The following is a 20,988-nucleotide window of genomic DNA, read 5'->3' as shown; positions in this document are numbered from 1 at the left end:
ACCTACTCTACAACTTTATCTCCCCACTCAATCTACCAACAAACTGCAACTACACCAACACCATCCATCGCCTACCACCACCCATATTATTTTTCATAATCACAAACATCCATGCCCACAGTGGGATTCAAACCTGTAGCCTTTTGGCTGGGAGGTTCGAATCCCTCTAACCACTCAGCCATAAAAACAATGAAGCGAATATATAATAAAGCAATGGATACTAAAGATTTTATGATGACATTTTTGAGAAGGGTTGTGAGCTGATGTATTATGCATATAACAAACTAAAAAAGTTGACTTTGTAGACAGAAGTGGAAATAGATCCATCTTGTTTGCTCTGGATCAAATAAAATCTTTAGTATTCAGAGCACAAAAAATGGAGATTTATTTATAACTCAGCAAACAATGACGGTACTGGCGGGGTTGGAATAATGCTCAAGAAGGAACTAGCAGAAAAAGTAACATCAATTGAAAAAGTATCTGAATGAATTCTCCTCATAACCATAAGTACCAACCCAAAACTGACAATAATATCCACATATGCTCCTACAGAATGTGCTCCATTAGAAGACACCTATTATAAAGATCTTTCTGAAACTGTCATGAACATCCCAGTTCACAATATCACACTCATTGGTGGCAATTTTAATGCCCAAATTAGTAAAGACATTGCCAATACTACTAAAAACATGGGTAAATACACTTATCATGAAACCACAAATAACAATGGACATTCTCTTATGGATTTCTTCAATAGCCATAACATGGTAATCACCCAAACAAAATTTCCCCATCCAAAAGGAAGACAATGGACCTGGGAACATCCAAATGATTCTCATTCCCAAATAGACCACATATAATCAATGGAAAGTGGATCAGATCAGTCAAGAACTGTCGAGCATATAGCACGGTTGAACTAAACTCTGACCACAGAATAATCAGTGCCCACATTAAACTTTCACTAGAAGCCTCTAAAAATAACAAGCTTAAAAAGAAACAATACAACTGGGACAAACTAAATAACCCACAAATTGCAGCATCTTTCCACAACACATTAGAAGACAATATGGAAAACATTCCTAAAGATCCAGTTAATGAAAAGTATAAGGGTATCATTGAAGCAATAACCATAACATCCACCAAAATTCTTGGAAACAGCAACAAAAAAGACTTGGAAAAACGGATCACCCCAGAAACTGAAAAATATATAGATGAAAGAAATAAAGCTAGGAAACTCTACTGCTTAAACAGGAATGAAATAAATAAAGATAAACTAGATGCTTTAAATAACAAAGTCAATGAACTCATGACCAGAGACGAAGAAAATCAAATAAATGAGTACTGCGAGGAACTTGAAAATTATAATAAAACTGGGAATACTAGAAACACCTTTCAAATGATAAATGAAATCTGTCACCATAAAACAAGAAGAAGTGGAAATATTGTCACACATGACAAAAACAGTAGACAGCTATCAGTAAAATCGAACTTGATGAAAGAATGGAGAAACTACTTTCAAGAATTACTGAATGTTGATAATCCCCAACATTCAAGTCAGCTAGTGAACCTGCATCTAACTACCACTCTACCAATAAATTGTGAAGACTTCGCTGAAAAGGAACTAAAAATAGCAATAGATCAAACCAAAGCAGGAAAGTCCCAAGGGATTGATGGAATTAGAGCAGAAGCTTTCAAAAATGCTGGGTATAATACATATTCCAATCTCCTTGCCATAATGAATCAAGCTTTAAACACTGGAATAATACCTCAACAATGGAAACAAGGCCTTATTGTCCCTATACCCAAAAAGGCAGTCTCAATAGAATGGATAACTTCAGAGGTATTACTTTGCTATCAACCACAGTTAAAATCTACAATAGGATGATACTCAATAGAATAGAATAGAACCTTACTTAACACCACTTTTAAGAAAAAACCAAGCTGGATTTCTAAAAAAACGATGTACAATAGAAGAGATATATTGCATCAGAAGAATCATAGAAGGTTCATGTGATAAAAACTTACCACTCATTTTAACCTTTATAGACTTCAAAAAAAAACCTTTGACTACATTAATAGAGAAGCAATGTTTAAAATACTCAGCACCTTATAAAGATTACAATGCTACAGTAATCTTTAAAACAGAAACATCTGAATCATTTCCAGTGACAACAGGAGTCCTGCAAGGTGATGTACTAGCACCTTATTTGTTTTTAATATGCTTGGACTACATCTTCTGGACCATCAACACAGAAGATCTTGGTGTTAACATTAAAACATCCACCCACACCATGCAAATAACTGATCTTAGCTTTGCTGACGATGTTGTACTTATTGATACAGAACCAACAAATGCACAAAAACATCTCAGTCTACTAGAGGCACAACTTATTGGTCTGCAGATCAACATCCAGAAGTCCAAAGTATTCTCAATAGGTTGTGAAAACTTTATACTTCATATCAACAATAAACCCTTAGAAAGAGTAAAGGACTTTCAATACCTTGGATCGTACATCAGCAATACAGAAAATGATATCAGAAAATGTAAACAGCTGGCTCTAGTTCTCCATAACAAACTCCGACCCATCTGGAAATCATCATTAGTATTATTAAGGACAAGATTAAGACTATACCATGCAACCAGTAGATCCATCTTCTTATATGGTTCTCAAACCTGGGCAATAAGCACCAAAAAAACTACAGATCTAATTAACTCCTTTGGAAGTACATGTCTCAGACTGATCCTTGGATACACCTGGATGGTGTATCCAAGGATCTAACTAACTCTGCTCTGCTAAATCTGGCTAAGCAAGAACTGTCAGTATAGTCAAAAAACTACAACTCAGATGGCTTAGACATCAACTCAGACATCCTGAAGCATCGCCCTTTTTGGAATCCCTCATCCTGTACAAACCAGAAGATGGCAAACGCGGTAGAGGAAGACCATGCAAACAATTTTGGCAATACATATGTAAAACCATCAGTAGGCTGAACTGCAAAACTCCATCTGACATCTACCAGTTAGCTCAAGATAGAGAGACTTGGAAGACCATAATTTGATATTTAATTTTTAATATGATAAATCTCTTTTCCCTTTTCACATTGTATCATATTGTGAATAAACTATGCATGTATTCAGAGCACACAAGATTTGTTCTTCTGAAGAATTCCTAACACAAAAATTTGAAATTATCAATGAAACAGCCTTACTAAATGGATATAATCCAATAACAACCCAAAAAAATAATTAACCACTATACTATCAACCCAGACAACAAGCCCACAGGACTCTTATCCCATATATTAAAAGCATCTCTGAATGTGTGGCAAAAATTATGAGAAAATATCAACTCATTGCTACCCATCGACCAAAGTCACAACTTACTACCTTCTCCAGAAGACAAATTCTCACCAATGATGCTACCTGGCATATACCATTTACCATGTTCGTGTAACTTGTCTTACTATGGACAAACAGGAAGATCTATAAATAAACATATCTCTGAACATCAAGACCACATCTACCTGGCAAAGCTACTACTTAGACCCACATATAAACATGAATGTTTAAATAAAGAAAGTGCTGAAGTCTTACTTCATAGACCTATCATCATCATCAAATTCCTGCCATGTACCCTCAAGGGGGTGTAAAGGATATGATAGTACTACATGAAAAAAATTACATCGTTATTAATTTCCTATCTACAATTTTCCTCCAAATCAGTCTGTTACTTGTCAAGACTCCAACATTATCAGATCTTATATTTCTATTGTCTAAAGCACTTTGTACAATATCAATCCACCTATATCTTGGTCTTCCTCTGGGTCGTTTTGCTGCCAACCTGGCAGAGAACACTTGTTTTGCTAATCTTTCCTCGCCCATCATTCTGTTTAAGTGACCATAACACCTGAGATTAGCTCTGCTAACGCATTCCTGGATGCTGACAATGTCAAGTTCTTTCCTAATATCCTCGATTTTAATATGATATTGCCATTGATGCCATCTGTTCACGCCTATAATCTTTCTCGGGACTCTCATATCTGCGGTCTCTAGTCTTTGGTCAAGTGTTTTACTTCTGACCTAGCTCTCAGATCCATAAGTTAAAACTGGTTTGAACACTGTCTTGTATACAGCTAATTTAGCGTTCCGACTAATTTCTCTCTTATTCCATATGAATTTATTCAATTGACTTCCCACCATACCAGCTTTGCTGATTCTGTTGTCTATTTCTATATTTAATTTACCATCTTCAGTAAAAATCGTGCCTAATAGCTGAAATGTTTTACTTGTTCCACAGGTTCTCCATTCACAACACAGTTGACGTTTTTAATGATTCTGCCTATTTTCATTGTCTTTGTCTTTTTATTGCTGACCTTCATACCATATCTATTACAACAGCTATTCAATTTAGTCAGAGAATCTTGCAGACTTGTAGCAGATTTATTTAGAAGTATAACATCATCCGCATAAAGCAGAAAGCTGACATTAACATCTCCAATTTTGATATCATGTTTAATACCACTTTCCTTCATAATGTGATCCATATAGATAATGAATAACAGAGGGGATAATGTACATCCTTGTCTCACACCAGATTTAACATTAAACCATCTTCCTGTACGTCCTTCAATTCTAACTGTTGACTTACAACTCAAATAAAGACTAAGTATTGCTTGATATAATGCCCCACTCACACCATATAACTGCAGCGTATTGAATAGCTTCTCTCTTGGCACCTTGTCATATGCCTTTTCCAAATCGACAAAACTTAAATACAGATGTTTGTTATATTCCCATGCTTTCTCGACTATTTGTCGTAAAGTGAAGATCTGATCCTGACAGCCTCTATTTGGCCTGAATCCAGCTTGTTCTTCACCAAGCTTTTCTTCCACAATTCTTCTCAACCGTTTCTCAAGTATACTTGCATAGATCTTGCCAGGAACACTCAGTAGGGAAATACCTCTGTAATTCTCACATGCAGTTTTATTTCCCTTTTTATATATGGGTACTATGAGAGCTCTACTCCAATCATCGGGAATTCGTCCCTCTGTCCAGGCTTTCTGAACTATGCAGTGCAGCCACTGTAAGACTTTTATACCACCATACTTCAGCATTTCTGTTTGAATATCATCTACTCCTGCTGCCTTTCCACATTTCAAGCCTTTGATGGCTTTTTCTACTTCAAGTATGGATATGTATTCCTGACTGCATGCCTGGTCAGTGTTTTTTTACCACTGTGCTGTCATCACTGCTTGTTTCATTTAGCAGTTTTTCAAAGTAATTACTTGATACTTCAAGGATATCTTTTTCTTCCGTTTTCATGTCACCTTTATCATCTCTAATTCCTTTTACAGCACTCTTTCCTCCATTCCTAAGCTTCTTCAACAACCTCCAGAATATTTTGCCACCTTATTGATATTTATTTTCTATATTCTTGCCAAAGTCCTCCCATGACTTTTGTTTAGCTAGTTTTACACAGTGTTTAGCATTCTTGCATTTGTCTCTATATTCTCTAAGAGCACAAGCTGACTTATTTGACAGGAACTTTTGGTATGCTTTCTTCTTTTCCTTCACTGCCTCTTTAACTTCCTGTGTCCACCAGGGAGTTCTGATTTTTTTATCCTTACAGACAACCTCACCACATGCCTCTCTGGCAGAATTTATCTGCCACATTTTAATTTAATTTAATAATTTAAATTTCAGCCCAGATGTTTTTAATCCATGAACATCTAACTGTATATGTAAAGGATTCCAATTTATGCACACTACTGTTTTTTGAATTCAGTTCTATTGTTGTTCATTAGTTGTACTGATGATCAATTATGATACATCAGACAAAAGATTTACACAATGAATTAATATATATTTTGGTTTAAGCCAATAAGAATTGGTTGATTAAATCCCAAATTCTCATTGATGATGTTATTGTTGATAGTGATGATTTCTCACTGGTACAGGACACTAGAATGTACAGAGAATTTGTAATTGGAAGTGATCACCATTTAGTCTTGAGCATGTAAGAAAGTTTTAAAGCAAATAAAAGTTGAAAAGCTCTCAGATGTGAACTGTAGATTAAAATACACAAACATTATTCAAGAAAAAAGAGTTTGAGAACAGGAACCAAACCTTGGAGATTCAGTGGCAGATCTTGAAGAAAACATTGATTAATTCAGCCAGCATGTGGTGAGGTTGTCTGCAAGAATAGAAAAATCAGAACTCCATGGTGGACACAGGAAGTTAAATAGGCACTGAAGGAAAATTAGAAAGCATATCAAAAAACGTTTCTTGCAAATATGTCAGCTTGTGCTGTACTCTTAGAGAATACAGAGACAAATGTAAGAAAGCTAAATACTATGTAAAACTAGCTAAACAAAAGTTATTGGAAAACTTTGGTAAGAATATAGAAAATAAATATCAGAAAGGTGGCAAAATATTCTGGAGGCTGTTGAAGAAGCTCAAAAATAGAGGAAAGGGTGCTGTAAAATGAATTAAAGATGATAAAGGAGAAAAAGATATCCTTGATGTATGGAGTAATTACTTCTAAAAATTGCTAAATGAAACAGTCAGTGACAGCACAGTGGTAAAAAAAACAATGACCAGGCATGCAATCAGGAATACATATCCATACTGAAATGTGGAAAGGCAGCAGGAGTAGATGATATTCGACCAGAAATGCTCAAGTATGGAGATGTAAAAGTCTTAGTGGCTGCACTGCATAGTTCAGAAAGCCTGGACAGAGGGACAAATTCCAGATGACTGGAGTAGTTCTTATAGTACTCATATAAAAAGGGAATTCAATGTGAGAATTGCTGAGGTAGTTCCTTACTGAGTGTTCTTGGTAAGATTTATGCAAGTATACTTGAGAAACGGTTGAGAAGGATTGTGGAAGGGAAGCTTGGTGAAGAACAAGCTGAATTCAGGCCAAATAGACGCTGTCAGGATCAGATTTTCACTTTACCATAAATAGTTCAGAAATCATAAGAATATAACAAAGATTTGTATTTTAGTTTTGTAGATCAGGAAAAGGCATATGACAAAGTTCTGAGTTCTAATATACTTGCAAAAACTATTCAAAACGCTACAGCTGTATGGTGTCAATGGAGCATTATATCAAGCAATTGTTATATTCCATCGAGTCGTTTTCAACTCCTGGTGATTCTATGAACATACATTTTCTATGCAGATCTGTTCTGGCCATATCTTTCAGAATTTCTAAGCACATTTCAGTTGCTTCTTTAACTCCATCCATCCATCTAATACTTTCTTAGTCTTCCTCTTCTCCTGCTTCCATCAACTTTAGCAAGAATCATCATTTTCTCCAGACTGTCATTTGCTCGCATAATATGTCCGAAGTATGACAATTTTTGCTTGATGATCATAGCTTCAAGGGAGCAATCTGGCTTTATTCTGTCTATCACTGATTTATTAGTTTGCTTTGCAGTTCATGGTATTCTTAGTAAGCATCTCCAAACCCATAATTCAAATGAATCTATCTTCCTTCTTTCACTCTTTCTCAGGGTCCAGCTTTCACATCCATACAGTTCCACAGGGAATACCATTGTTTTCACGATTCTGATTTTTGTTGCAAGACTAATATCTTTATCTTTAAAGATCTTGCTTAAATTTGTCATTGCTTTCTTTCCGAGTAACAATCTTCTAACTTCTTCAGTACAATAACCATCTTGATCAATTCAGGATCCTAGGAGCACAAACTTGTTAACTGCTTCCATTTTCTCCCCATCTACTTCAAAATCATTAAGTTCACATGTTGCCATAACTTTTGTCTTTTTGAGGTTAAGTTTAAGACCATATTTAGCACTTCCTTTTTTAACTTTCATAATAAGTACCTCCAAATCTTCTTCATTCTTCTATCAAGGTGGTATCATCTGCATAATTCAAATTATTAATATTTCTTTCACCAATTTTAATTCCAACTGAAGACTCCTCCAGCCCTACCATTCTTAAAATGTATTCGCTGTACAAGATAAACAGGTACGGAGATAAAATACATCCTTGTCACACCCCTTTACCTATAGTGAAATACCCAGTTTCTCCAAGATGTGTTTGGACAGTAACTTCTTGTTCATAATATTCTTCAGAAGGATAATGAAATGCTCTGGTACTCCCATTGTTCTTAACACATTCCACAGTTTCACATGATCTACAGAGCTATAGTCAAGAAAACAAATGTAGACATTCTTTTGATATTACTGTGTTCTTTCTATTATCCATCTCACATTGGCGATTTGATCTCTTGTTTCTCTGCCTTTTCGAAATCCTGCCTGTTCATCTGGTATTTCTCTCTTCATGAATGGTTCCAGTCTTTTCTGAATGTAAGTAAGACTTTACTTGCATGAAAAATCATTGCTATAGTTTTGTAATTTTTGCACTCTTGCATCTTCAATAAAGGTATATAAACTGATTTTTTCCATTCCCTAGGCCATTTAGTTGTGATCCAAATTTGCTGACATGAGCTGTTAAAATTTTAACTGCCTCTTCTCCCAGGGCTTTGAGCAGCTCAATAGCATACCATCTCCTCCTAGTGCCTTCTTACTGGATAGCTGTTGCTGCTCTTCAAATTTCTCAGTGATTTTGGATTATCAAGCAATACTTAGTCTTTATTTGAGTTGTAAGTCAGCAGTTAGAATTGAAGGAAGTACAGGAAGATGGTTTAATGTTAAATCTGGTGTCAGACAATGATGTACATTATCCCCTCTGTTATTTATTATCTATATGGATCACATTATGAAGGAAAGTAGTATTAAACCTAATATCAAAATTGGAGATGTTAATCTCAGCTCTTTACTTTACGTGAATCATGTTATACTTCTAAATAAATCCAGTACAAGTCTACAAGATTCCCTGACTAAATTGAAGAACTGTTGTAATAGATAAGATATGAAGGTCAGCAATAACAAGACAATGAAAATAGGCAGAAGCATTGAAAATTCAACTGCATTGTGAATGGAGAACCTATAGAACAAGTAAAACATTTCAACTACTTAGGCACGATTTTTAGAGAAAATGGTAAATTAAATATAAAATAGGCAACAGAATTAACTAAGCTCTTATGGTAGGAAGTCAGCTGAATAAATTTATATGGAATAAGAGAGAAATTAGTCATATCACTGAATTATAGTGTTGTTTAGTGTATTTGAACACTGTATGCAAGACAGTCTTGTATTTAGACTGGTTTGAATACAAGACTGTATTCAAACCAGTTTTAACTTATGGATCCGAGAGCTGGGTAGAAATAAAACACTGAACCAAAGACTAGAAACCACACATATGAGAATCCTGAGAAAGATTAGGGGTGTGAACAGATGGCATGAATGGCAATATCATATTAAAAATAAGGATATTAGGAAAGAACTTGACATTGTTAGCATCCAGAAATGTGTTAGCACAGCTAATCTAAGATGGTATGGTCACTTAAACAGAATAGGAGAGGAAAGATTAGCAAAACAAGTGTTCTCTGCCAGGTTGGCAAGAAAAAGACCCAGAGGAAGACCAAGATATAGGTGGATTGATATGGTAAAAAGTGCCTTAGAAGACTGAAATATAAGATCTGATGATGTTGGAGTCTTGACAGGTAACAGATTGATTTGGAGGAAAATTGTAGATAGGAAGTTAGTAATGATGTAAATTTTTCATGTAGTACTATCATAACCTGTATACCCCTTGAGGGTACGTGGCAGGAATTTGATGATGATGATAAAAGAGTAATTTCTGTGGCAATGTGTTATTGTATAGTTATTTGTATTTTGATTATTTTCATATATATACTTATGACAGCTTTTAGAATATGTTTGTGCGGTTAGCCTAATGGCTATTGTTGGATTCTGAATATATAGAGATTGGAGTAATTATTATTTGTTTCAGAATCCAACATGATCTTCCATCACATAGGCTAGACTTGTAAATATTATTTAATGTAATTCACTTGTTTATAATTTAATATTCATATAACTACCTTTAACCTTATTTAATATTTAATTATTTAATCAAAGATATATGTATTAATAATGAAAAGACTGTATTAAATATTAAGTTATTTTAATTATTACTATGTTAATATTATAAGAACTTGTATTTGATAATTTAACTGCGCATTAATTGAAATGTAAATATTCTTTATTTATTCCTATTTGTAGAAGTTTAGCGTTATGCAATACCTCAATTTTATTATGTTTTGTTTTGTTGTCATGGAGACGTATGTAAGTGAGCGAGCACGTTTTTGGAACAGCATGTGGGAAGAAGGTTTATTGAAAATAGTTTTAGAAGGAAATCACGAGAATAATTTAGGTGGGAAGAATGGATATAAAAAGGAAGAACGCTGGAAATTATTATTATTAAGAGAGAGAGAAAGGAGAGGATTGGCATTAGGTTGGAATCGGAGCATTCGGGAATCACAGTGCGATAATAGCGAGTCGGCAAGTCACTCAAGCAGCTAATAAAGTCTACTAGTCGAGAAGCAGTTAGCTAATAAGTTGTAGAATAACAATTATAGCTACGAAAATCAGCTGAGAGACTATTAATTAGACTAGCGATACTTGAATTGAGATATAATTTCAGGGCTGACCTTTCAAGGACACACAGAATCTTGAAATAAAGCACGGAATTACTAGAGAGTAGTAGAGCTATAAAGTTGAAGTTTAACGATAGCTGTGTTTAGAATTGTAGTGTCTAAAGAATTAATTGAGTGCCGGAAGAGTGAACAACTGTGCATATAAAACCTCAAGTTAAGGAATTATTGTGTGTTGCCTTATTTCATGAGTGATCAGTAGTACTTTATGCAGCAACGTTTGTTTGTGTATTGTGACCGATGATTAATTCAGTTATTACTGAGAAGATTTGTTTAATGAGTGCCGTTAAGTTGTTTAAAGTGCTTATAATTACAAAACATGTTCGCATAAAGGTAGATGAATAAAGAAGATTATCGGTAAGAATATTCCAACCATTAATATTCCTATGCAGAAATGTGAGTGTGTTTCTTCCTAGAATTTCCTTATATTAACAGTAACTATTGCGGAGATTAGCTAAAGTGTAAATTTATAAGTGTTTGCTTGTGAAGAGGTGTTACTGCAATTTTTATTGTATTTGAAACTTAAAGAACTATGAGATATTGATGTGAATGATCATTAAGGAACCTTATTAAATAGTTAAAAGGAACTGTGAGAAGACTGTATTACAGATAACAGAATTACCATTGTCTGAGTTTGTATGACTTTATTATCAGAAAGGCTGAAGTGTTTATAATAACTTATTTAGTGATTTGATCTTAAGTGTAAAATTTGTGATTCTAAAATTAAATGTTTGTTTTTGTTAATCAAAAGATGTATTTTGCCTGAATCTCTTTTACTGCACCATTCATAAAATATTCGAACCAAAGCGGGTGAATTAAGTAAGTCAAATATACTCGGCCAGTATGTATAATAACAACGTATAAAGGAAGGGTAGTTGAGAGTTGGTTTATCTTCAATTCTTGAACTAATTCAAATATAAAGTGCCGCAGTCTTTAAATATAAATTTTCTTTATATTTGAGTTAGAAATCAACTTACAACTTATCAATTAGTTAAGAACATCGTAATAGTAATCATGTCGGATCCAAAGTATAGATTTAGAAGAAGTAGGATCCAACACTATGCACTTCGCAACCATATGCCTGGGAAAGAAGTGTCATGGGTTCGATTCCCATTGCCGACATGAGGAGCTTAAGGATCTTTCTGAGACGTAGCCAAGTTAGCCGGTCTTGGGCGTGGACAGCAGGGTTTTTCCTCCTGCATACAGGCAAACCGACCCTGTGAATACACGAGCTGCAGCCATAGGATATATCTGGAGGCATAGGGTTAGTCACCTTATCCTTGGGACAGGTACAACTTAGAAGAGCTCAAGTCATCTCTGTAACAGGCCAGTAGGCCTAATGTAGTAGGGAGAAAAAGAGCTTTTAGAATATTATTTAGTATTTGTTTTTCTTTTAATATGTTAAATAAAATACTTCTTTTAACTTTATCAAATGCTTCTAAGTTAATAAATGTAATGTGTTTCTAAATTGTATTCTGTTCTTTCTCTATTATTAACTTTAGACAAAAGGCCATGTCTATACATAGTCATGTTTTTCTAAATCCATTTTGTTGTTCTAAAATAAAGCTTTCGGAATATTTTATTATTTTATGTAAAATTCTGCTATATCTTTTATAACAGGAATTTATAATTCTTATACCTCCGTAACTTTTTATGGTCATCTCTTACTACCGTTTTTTTGTTTAAAAATAGGGATCACTATTGCTTTTTTCCATTCTATTGGTGGGTTACCTATTGAATAGATTTTATTTAAAAGTAATGAGTCTTTCTTGAAACCTTATTCCTGCATATTTATATAATTCTGAACCTAACTTATCTTCTTCAGGTGATTTTCCATTTATTTCTTTTGGGCTGATTTCTAATTCTTCTTTAGTTATTTCCTTTTCATTTTCATTAAATGTTTGCCAGTTATCTTTTTTAAAATATTTGTCTACAATTCTGTATTGAAACTTAGAATTTCCTCTCATTTCAATTCATTGTTCATTTTTATGCTTTCTCTAGTATCTCTACTAGATGTAAATGTTTCAAAATCTTATATACGTTGGATCTTATTTTACATAAATCATGTTCTAAGTTAGAAACAAATTTGTACCATGATTCTCTATCTTTTTCTGACTTCTCTTCTAGCTTTTATGGCTTTTATTCTTTTATACTTTGTTCATCTTCTAATCTTTTACTACTTAACCATTTATGATATGTTTCTTTTTTCATTTTGATTATTTCTTTGATTATATCATCCAGTATCTTCAGTTTTTTCTTTTTATTGAATTTTTGGTCTTTCCTAACCTTTCATTTGCTGCTATAATCCATTCTACTCCTGTTTCTTCATTTCGTTTTATTTTATCTAAATATTGGTTAATTCTTTGTTCATATAGCCATTGTATATTTATGTCATTTAATAATCTAGTTTTATATAAAAAAAAAAAGAAATTTTTTTTTTTTAATTTTATTTCTGTTCTTGTTATTTGTTAGCCATTTAGGTGGTAATCTTAATTTTATTTTAATGAGGAAGTGGTCACTACTTATTTCATATCCTTTGTGGACTCTAACATCCATAGAAAACTTTGATGTATTTTCATTTAAGATAAAGTAATCTAATATTGATTTCCATCCTCTTGCTGCCAAAATATATTTATGTATGTCTTTATGTTTATAGAAAGAATTCATTATTTTAAGATTATTATAAACTACAGTCACTCGATTTTTTACTATTCCTGTTTAGAGTATGTTCTTGTATCTTGCACTGCAAAGAAAGCAAAATGTGTCAACTCTCAGGGAGATCACCAGCTTACTCTCCATGTATGTCTGAAGTGGAGAGATGAAAAAGAAATACAAAAAATTAAATTGCTTTAGCATCCAATTATGAAAAGCATTATACACATCCTTTCAGGTGTGTATAATGCTAAGCATTATGGGAGGAGCCACTACTTAGACCAGTTTTGACCTTTATTGAGGTCTTATTATTCTTGGTATTTTTAATTTAATTGTACTGGAGTCAAATGTATATATGCACATTTCAAAGCACATACACATTACAGATTAGTATAATTCCTTCCTCAGCTTCTAAAATTGTGCATCCTTTTCCACTCGTGACACTTTCACCTGTCAAGTACTCCTTGGAATAATATTCTAATGTTTGAGTAGTGCACCAAAAACCTTCCTAAAAGTGTTATCCAGAAAAGGGCATCTCATCTAATTGATCTAAGAGTCCAGAAGAATAAAACCTCTAGCTTATTCAAAAAGTATATCATTCCATTCCATTTTTCCTAACCCCTTCCCATGTATATCACTATTGTGCTAGGAGCTCTTATATTATTATTATCATCTGAGACCCCAGGGAGTCAAGGACTCATCGAGAGAGGCTATAAATCACCCAAACCAGCTGTCATACCTGCCCTTAAAGTCATTCACACTAGATGCACTACCCCTAAGGGCAAATTATTTCACTCACTTGCTGCTCTCTGGGAGAAAAACCTAGCTCTTACCCCTTTGACTGAGAACAACTTTAACTTCCATGGATGCCCCCGTGTTTTCTCCCCACCTTCCATATAACAAAAAATTTCATCAGATGATATCCCAATAACACCCATTTAAAAATTTATTGACCTCTATCATATCATCCCTCTTGCTCCTGTTAACCAGGAGCAAGAGTCTGTAATCCACATACCCGCAATCTGTCCTCATAAGCCAGCAAAGGTTGGTCGATTGATAGAGCCTCTGCTACTAGTGGCTCAGTTAAGTAAGTTTTGAGTGCGGTTAGTGGTTGGAAGGGGACCAATCGTTCGATGCTGTTGGTACACTCTCCCTCGATGAGTCTTTGGACTCCCTGTAGGTGTCAGATAATAATAATAATCTAAATTCCATAATCCGGATATAATCTTTGCACCCTTTCCATGGCTTCTTTATCCCCTTGGAACCTGGAAACTAAATCTGCACACAGTAATCCAGATGTGGTCTTATCAAAGTCTTATAAAGAGGCAAAATGACTTCTTTATCCTTACATGTCAAGGTTCGCTTCAACATAGCAATTATCCTCTGAGTTGTATTTGCAACTTTTGCTATGTGACCTTTGAACTTCAAATTCCTATCCACCAATATGCCAAGTTCGCCTACTCAGTTTTTTTGTAGCATAAACTCTGCTAATATAATATGTCGCTGGAACTCTAATCATGCTAAAGTGCATGACACTACACTTACTAGCATGAAACTGATAGCCATTTTTGTTTGCCCAAATTTCCAGCCTATTCATATCATTTTATAAGTGCTGAATATCAGTAGCATCCCTGATTGCCCTGCCTATCTTCGCATCATCAGCAAACAATTGCACATCTGATGTTAGACCCTGCTTGATGCATCAACGTATAGATTGAACAATAATGGCCCAAGGACTGAACCCTGAGGAACACCCACTGTATGCCACTTTTTGATATCTGTCTGTCAACCATCCTCTGATCCAAGTCAAGAATTTATATTTCAATCCCATACTCTGCAGTTTGTGCAACAGCCTTTCATGTGGTATCTATGAAATGCCTTAGACAAATCCAACATTTTCATAGTGTATGCTTTCCCTTTATCCAACTGGGCTGTAACATTGTTATAAAATATGAGCAAATTGCTAAAACATGACCTTCCTTTAGTAAACCCATGCTGTTCCTTGCAGAGTATAGCATGTTTGTCTACCCATTTCTGTGCCAGTTCTTACCAACTTCTCTAAAATCTTCACGATCACACCAGAGATACTGATAGTTCGGTAGTTAGACGCATCAGTTTTTGCACCACCCTTGTACAGTAGACCTGTCATACATTCCTTCCATTCCTGTGGTATCATTCCTGAGCTGAGACCCAAGTTATATAAACATGTGAAAGGCCTATCCAATTCAGCTGAACATTCCTTTAGCAAACAGGCTGATATTCCATCTGTCCCTATAGACAAATTCTTATCCAGGTTATGCAAGAGCTCTTCAACCTCATTTTCATGAGCCTCTAACTCTTCATCCAATGTAGCAGTAGCACTGTTCACCATGTTATACACCTGGTTGATATATCATGAATGAAAATTTTTTTCTAGAACTATCTGTGATCCAGAGCATTTTAATAATATAGTGATGTGCCATTTTGTTACTTGTATATGGACTTCATCATTGATTTAAACCTTGATATTTTCATGGGTCTAGTTGCCACTAGTGAAGGCAAAATCAGCTTGTGTGGTGGCCCATCCCATAATGCATAGCAATACACACACATAAGGAAGTGTGCTGTGTTATGGGATACTAAGACAGTTGATGTCTATATACAAGTAACCTTGTACATAGAGATGTGAAGATGCTTTACATACAAATCCCAATATAAACAAAGCTTATGCTTGAGTAAAGAATTAAAACGAATATAATTTATTGTTTATTATAATTTGAAATAAATTATGTTAGTATAATTTTAGGATATTTCTTCTGATTACCTAGGGTACTTATCTGCTACCTATCAAATTTTAGTAACCATTTGAATTTTAATGTGGGATATAAAAGAAAAGGTTTTCTATGATGAGGCTTAACTATGAATTTTAAACATTCAGAATATCTGAATTTATTAAATGAAACTACATAAGTTGTTTTCTTAAATACTAAGCACAGGTTTTTATATTCTTAAGACAAAGGTGGCTGGACCAGTTCCACATGGAGAAAGTCTTGATGATTCACTGAACAACACAGAAAGGAGATCTAGTTCATCTGCTGATACCACTCTTTCCAGTCCACAAGAGAAACGTACATAAACGTCACTTTGCTCCTAGAAAGATACTAAAAATATTTGATACTAACTATTGGAACTTAACACTTCTGTTGCTCTACATAATAAAAATGTGATATATATATATATAATTTTTATTTGCTTGTTTCTGACTTCCTGGTTATGGGAACTTTATTAAATTAAAAGCAATACAAAGGTTGCATGGTTGGGTGGATGTGTTATGTTGCAAGTAATAAATTTGTAAACTATAGAAATGCTTTGGTGTTTCATAATAGCCTGTATTATGTGATGCAGAAGTGTATGCAAACTTGTATCCAAATAAGGTTTTCATGCATGAAAAATTACTTAAATATTGATTTTTGTTCAAAAAGGAGTAAAGCTTATATATGGCTTAAAGTGAAGTCATAATTTAACTTTAAACAAATAAAAATTGTAGTAGTTAATTGTATTATTGGTAATGAGACTGTATATGAGAAGTTTTTAACTCTTGATAAATGTTTGTAAATTTATGCAGTGTGAATATTTATATTCACTATCTGTACGGATAGGTTAAAGGGGGGGGGGGGTGATGAATTATCACTTCTCTAGTGTATTAGTTGAGTATAATGAGTTCCTTGTTTATCCTTGCATAATTTATACATTTTCTTGTGAGGCAGTTAATTTAAAAAAAAAAAAAATCATATCTTGAGTGGTAATGTTACCAGATAAATAGATACCATAAGCATTATTGTATGTTTTGAATGCAGTTCTTATTCAGTAAACTCTTAGCTTTATTAAAAATATAAATTAAAATATATAAATTTGAAATTTATATCATTTATTTGATATAAATTTATAATTTTTATCATATTATCATTTATCAATTATATAATTATAAATATATAATTTATTTGATAAATAAATTAATCAGAGGTTAATTTGCTATCAGAAATAATTTTGGCAGGGCCAACACTTTCTTTGTGGTAGTTTAAGCTATATTGCTTCCTGCTGATTTTGGTAGCTTCACTTTTCAGCATTTACCTTTGAATCAGTTGATTTGCTTTGATTCTTTTCAAAATGATTCCTTTTATTAATGGTTCACACTGGTAATTCTTGGAAGTATACTTTCATAATGTTCAAAAAATTTTAATGAACTGTTTATAGATTAATCTAATTAAGATTAAAACAATTTTTTTTAATCCATATTTTAAATTAAATATTTTATGTCATGAGATATTTTTTGAAATACTTTTAAGATTATACCGAAAGTGGTAATTTCTTAAAATGCTTGCCTTTATTAAAGTATTAGTGATTAATGAATAGTAATTGCACAACCTACTATAAAGTAATAAATTAATCTGAATTATATACTGAGTTGAAAGTTTTTGTGGCAAGAAGAAAACTAGGTAGTGGTACAGAAGGAAATTCTTTGTATCTGTTTTTGTAATGGAATATTTATCCTGGTATAATAGGCTGACAAGCGAGGCTGGAAGAAAAGCCAGGGAGATTTATTGCAACATTCTCTCTCTCTCCTTGCTTCTCTGAGGAGGAGTTTGGACAAGGCTGGAAGGCTGTTTAGTCAAGGAATGTTTTGTATGAAATATAAAAAATGAATATTGAAAAAAAAAAGTTGTAAAATAGTTTGAGAATATTAACTCTGAAGTAATGATAAATAATCCACCATAGACAGAACAGTTTTGCAAATTATTATAAATACAACTTTCAGTCTTGATACAGAATGAGCTATTAAAAAAGGTTACTCCAAAGAACTGTTTTGTGCCTAAGGATAATAACCTGCCATAATTTCCTTGATTTGGAAGATTAGTTTATTCCAATGGATCAAATGAAATTGCATTTCAAATCAAGTCATCATTAAGATGGGACATTTTCATAAAAACACAATCTTTTATGGAGTGTAACTTGAGTACATTGCCATCTGGTTGTGGGCCTTCTGTATTCACCAAGTGACTTTAGAAATACTAAATTTGTTTCATACTATATTCCTGCTGAGGGTATTCAGTAATACACTCGCTGTATTCATTAAGTGAAATGTCCTAATTGAAGCAATTTGTGGATGCATTCAGATTATTGTCGACCTCATAGCATGATTCCCTGTTTACCCTAATTTTGTTTGGTACATGAATTTCATTTAATTTTTTCAATTTTAATGAATTATTAAAAATATACATTTTTCATTTTTCTTCCATTTAAAATTCCTGTAACAAGTATGTGTTTAAACAAATTCCACACATTTTTATTTTAAATACTTAAATACAATGAATAGCTCACAACATATAATTTTTTTTGTAGTTGCTGACAGTGTTTAATGGCATTGTTCTATTGATCAGGTGAAAGTAGCATCATGAACCTTCATGAAATGCCATTAGGCTTAGAATGATTGAAAATCAAAACATTGGTCTAAGCAAAGACTTGAAAGAAGAAGCTTATTTACTTAAAAGAATAAAGTTGTTGTTTTTTAATCTTTCAGGAATTTTAAATACCTGCTTATATTAGCAAGATGCTTAAGTAAGCAAGCAGGAGATATGATTGTTATCAGAAGTAATGGTAGTAACACGTATTTCTTAAACATCGTTCATTAGTAGTTGATGATCTGGAATGTCTTAGAAAAATATCAGAGTAAATAGATGAAAAAAATTCTTTTTTTTTCTTGTAATTGGACTTTGGAAGTCTTTCAGTAGAATAAATATTTTTGAGCCATGATCCTGTTAATAAACACTACTTATTTCCAGAGATGTTTGCCCAGCCATATCATTTCTGAGGTCAGTCACTTTTTTAGAGCTATTGATTGCTTATATGGTGAATAGTATATTAGAAAAGGTGGTATCAGTAAATTTATAGTTTTAAAAAGTTTAAATATTCTTATTGTTAAAAAAACAGTGTACTGTATTCTTTCATTTCCCTTGGTTTGTTTTCAGTAACAGGATCTGGATACAAATACATGAACTATGTATATGGTGTTGTTTTTTCAGAGCAAAATCATATATATATATATATAAGATTTTGCTGTGAAAACTAACAGGAGTGCAGTTTGAAATTTCTCACCAAACTAGTTTGAAGGAATTGTGATATTTTTGCAAGTCGGGCGCAAATTTGATAATTGATATGTTTTTCAGTTTTATTTAAACAGTATATTTAAGTACATAGAACAGTGGTATAGCCCGTAACTATTTTTGTGTATATATGAGTCACATTTATGGATATTTGAGAGTGCCTGATAGCATTTGGAAAACAGTGAAGGTTCTTTGTTAGCATCAAATTATAAATATTAATTGAAGCACTGAAATCCAAGGTTATAACAAGTTTCTTTTATCAAAACTGAAATCAAATAAACAGAATCTTGTTGAATTCTACTGGCTATTATTGTTAAAATACTCTTGAATTAGCAGTTGAATTCACGACACAGTTATGTAAGGAAAATGTGGTAAATATATTGACCTACTTTGAAAATGTAATAATTACCAAGTGCTGTCAACAAAATTTAAAGTTACCATTTATAGTTTGATATTAGCAAAACGTTTTCACTTGGAGAGAATGCATGAATATCTTTTACCTCCAGATGTTTAGGGTCCAATTAGGTGCTTTGAAAGTGCTGATTTTTATAATCATTTTTGAAAATCCATTTTTACTTAAAACAATATTAAAAAGATTTTAAAACTTTATTCCAGAATAATTGTTTGGAATAAGACCTGATTTTATATTGCAGAATTGTATTGCCAAGATTCTAACATATTTGCTTACATTTGTATTCTATTCTTGGATGTATTTTTGAGATTTTTCTCTGATATTTAATATCTTGTGATACATGTAAATGTTAATGTTTGATGGTTGTTGCTTGTATTTGTGTAATATTGCAGAAGCTAAATTTATATGGTATCTTTTGTCAATAAATATATACCACTCTACTGTATATTTGAGTAAGAAACAGAAAAGAGTTTCCATTACTTTAAACACTTAAAAACATGCTGGCTACTCAAAATTTTAATTTTAAAGTTGTGAAACTAAAATTTACAACTGAAATTTAAACTACAATTTTACAACTGAAATAAATTCAGTTGTAAAATTTTAACCTGTGTATCATAGGCATCCTCAATACATTGAAATGGAACATGATATAAAATTACAATTAATGAATCATTTTCAAAAAAAATGCCCCTTGTAGTATTAAAAGGACAACAAACTCCATAAAATTCTCAATTTTTAAAAATATTTACAATAGCATAGTAATCAGGAATTTGCATAAAAATGATGTAATATTGAATTTCATATTGAAAAGAACATGTAAGGAAGTTTTAAAGCGAATAAAAGTTGAGCAGTTCTCAGGTGTGAACTATAGACTAAAATACACAAACATGATTGAAGAAAAAATAAAAGCGTTTCAGAACAGGAACCAAACCTTGGACTTTCAGTGGCAAGCCCTGAAGAAAACACTGATTGATTCAGCCAGACAGGCATGTGGTGAGGTTGTAAGGATAGAAAAATCAGAACTCCATGGTGAACTCTGAGTGTTAAAGAGGCAGTGGAAGAAAGCATATCAAAAGTTCCTGGCAAATAAGTCAGCTTGTGCTCTTCGAGAACACAGAGACAAAAGTAAGAAAGCTAAATACTGTGTAAAACTAGCTAAACAAAAGTCATGTCAGGACTTTGGTAAGAACATAAAAAA

At 33.1% G+C, this 20,988-nt stretch overlaps 1 protein-coding gene across 2 annotated transcripts in view; it reads left to right on the top strand.

Annotated features, from left to right (window-relative positions):
• Nucleotides 1-20,235, top strand: part of LOC150107038 (tumor protein D52-like) — a 127,383-nt gene extending 107,148 nt beyond the window's left edge. For both annotated transcript variants that reach the window (XM_090393393.1, XM_090393392.1), the window contains one exon: nt 16,231-20,235. In XM_090393393.1, coding sequence (XP_090249519.1) covers nt 16,231-16,353 — 123 coding nt within the window. In that variant the 3' untranslated portion in view covers nt 16,354-20,235. The remainder of the gene's footprint in view (nt 1-16,230) is intronic.
• Nucleotides 20,236-20,988: the final 753 nt, after the last annotated feature.

This window comes from Typopeltis vanoorti, chromosome 5 (assembly GCF_054136105.1).
Source record: "Typopeltis vanoorti isolate ZY-2024b chromosome 5, IOZ_Tvanoo_1.0, whole genome shotgun sequence".
Classification (NCBI taxonomy): Eukaryota; Metazoa; Arthropoda; class Arachnida; order Uropygi; family Thelyphonidae; genus Typopeltis; species Typopeltis vanoorti.
The sequence above is the reverse complement of the archived record's forward strand: the minus strand, read 5'-3'. Positions and strand labels throughout refer to the sequence as shown.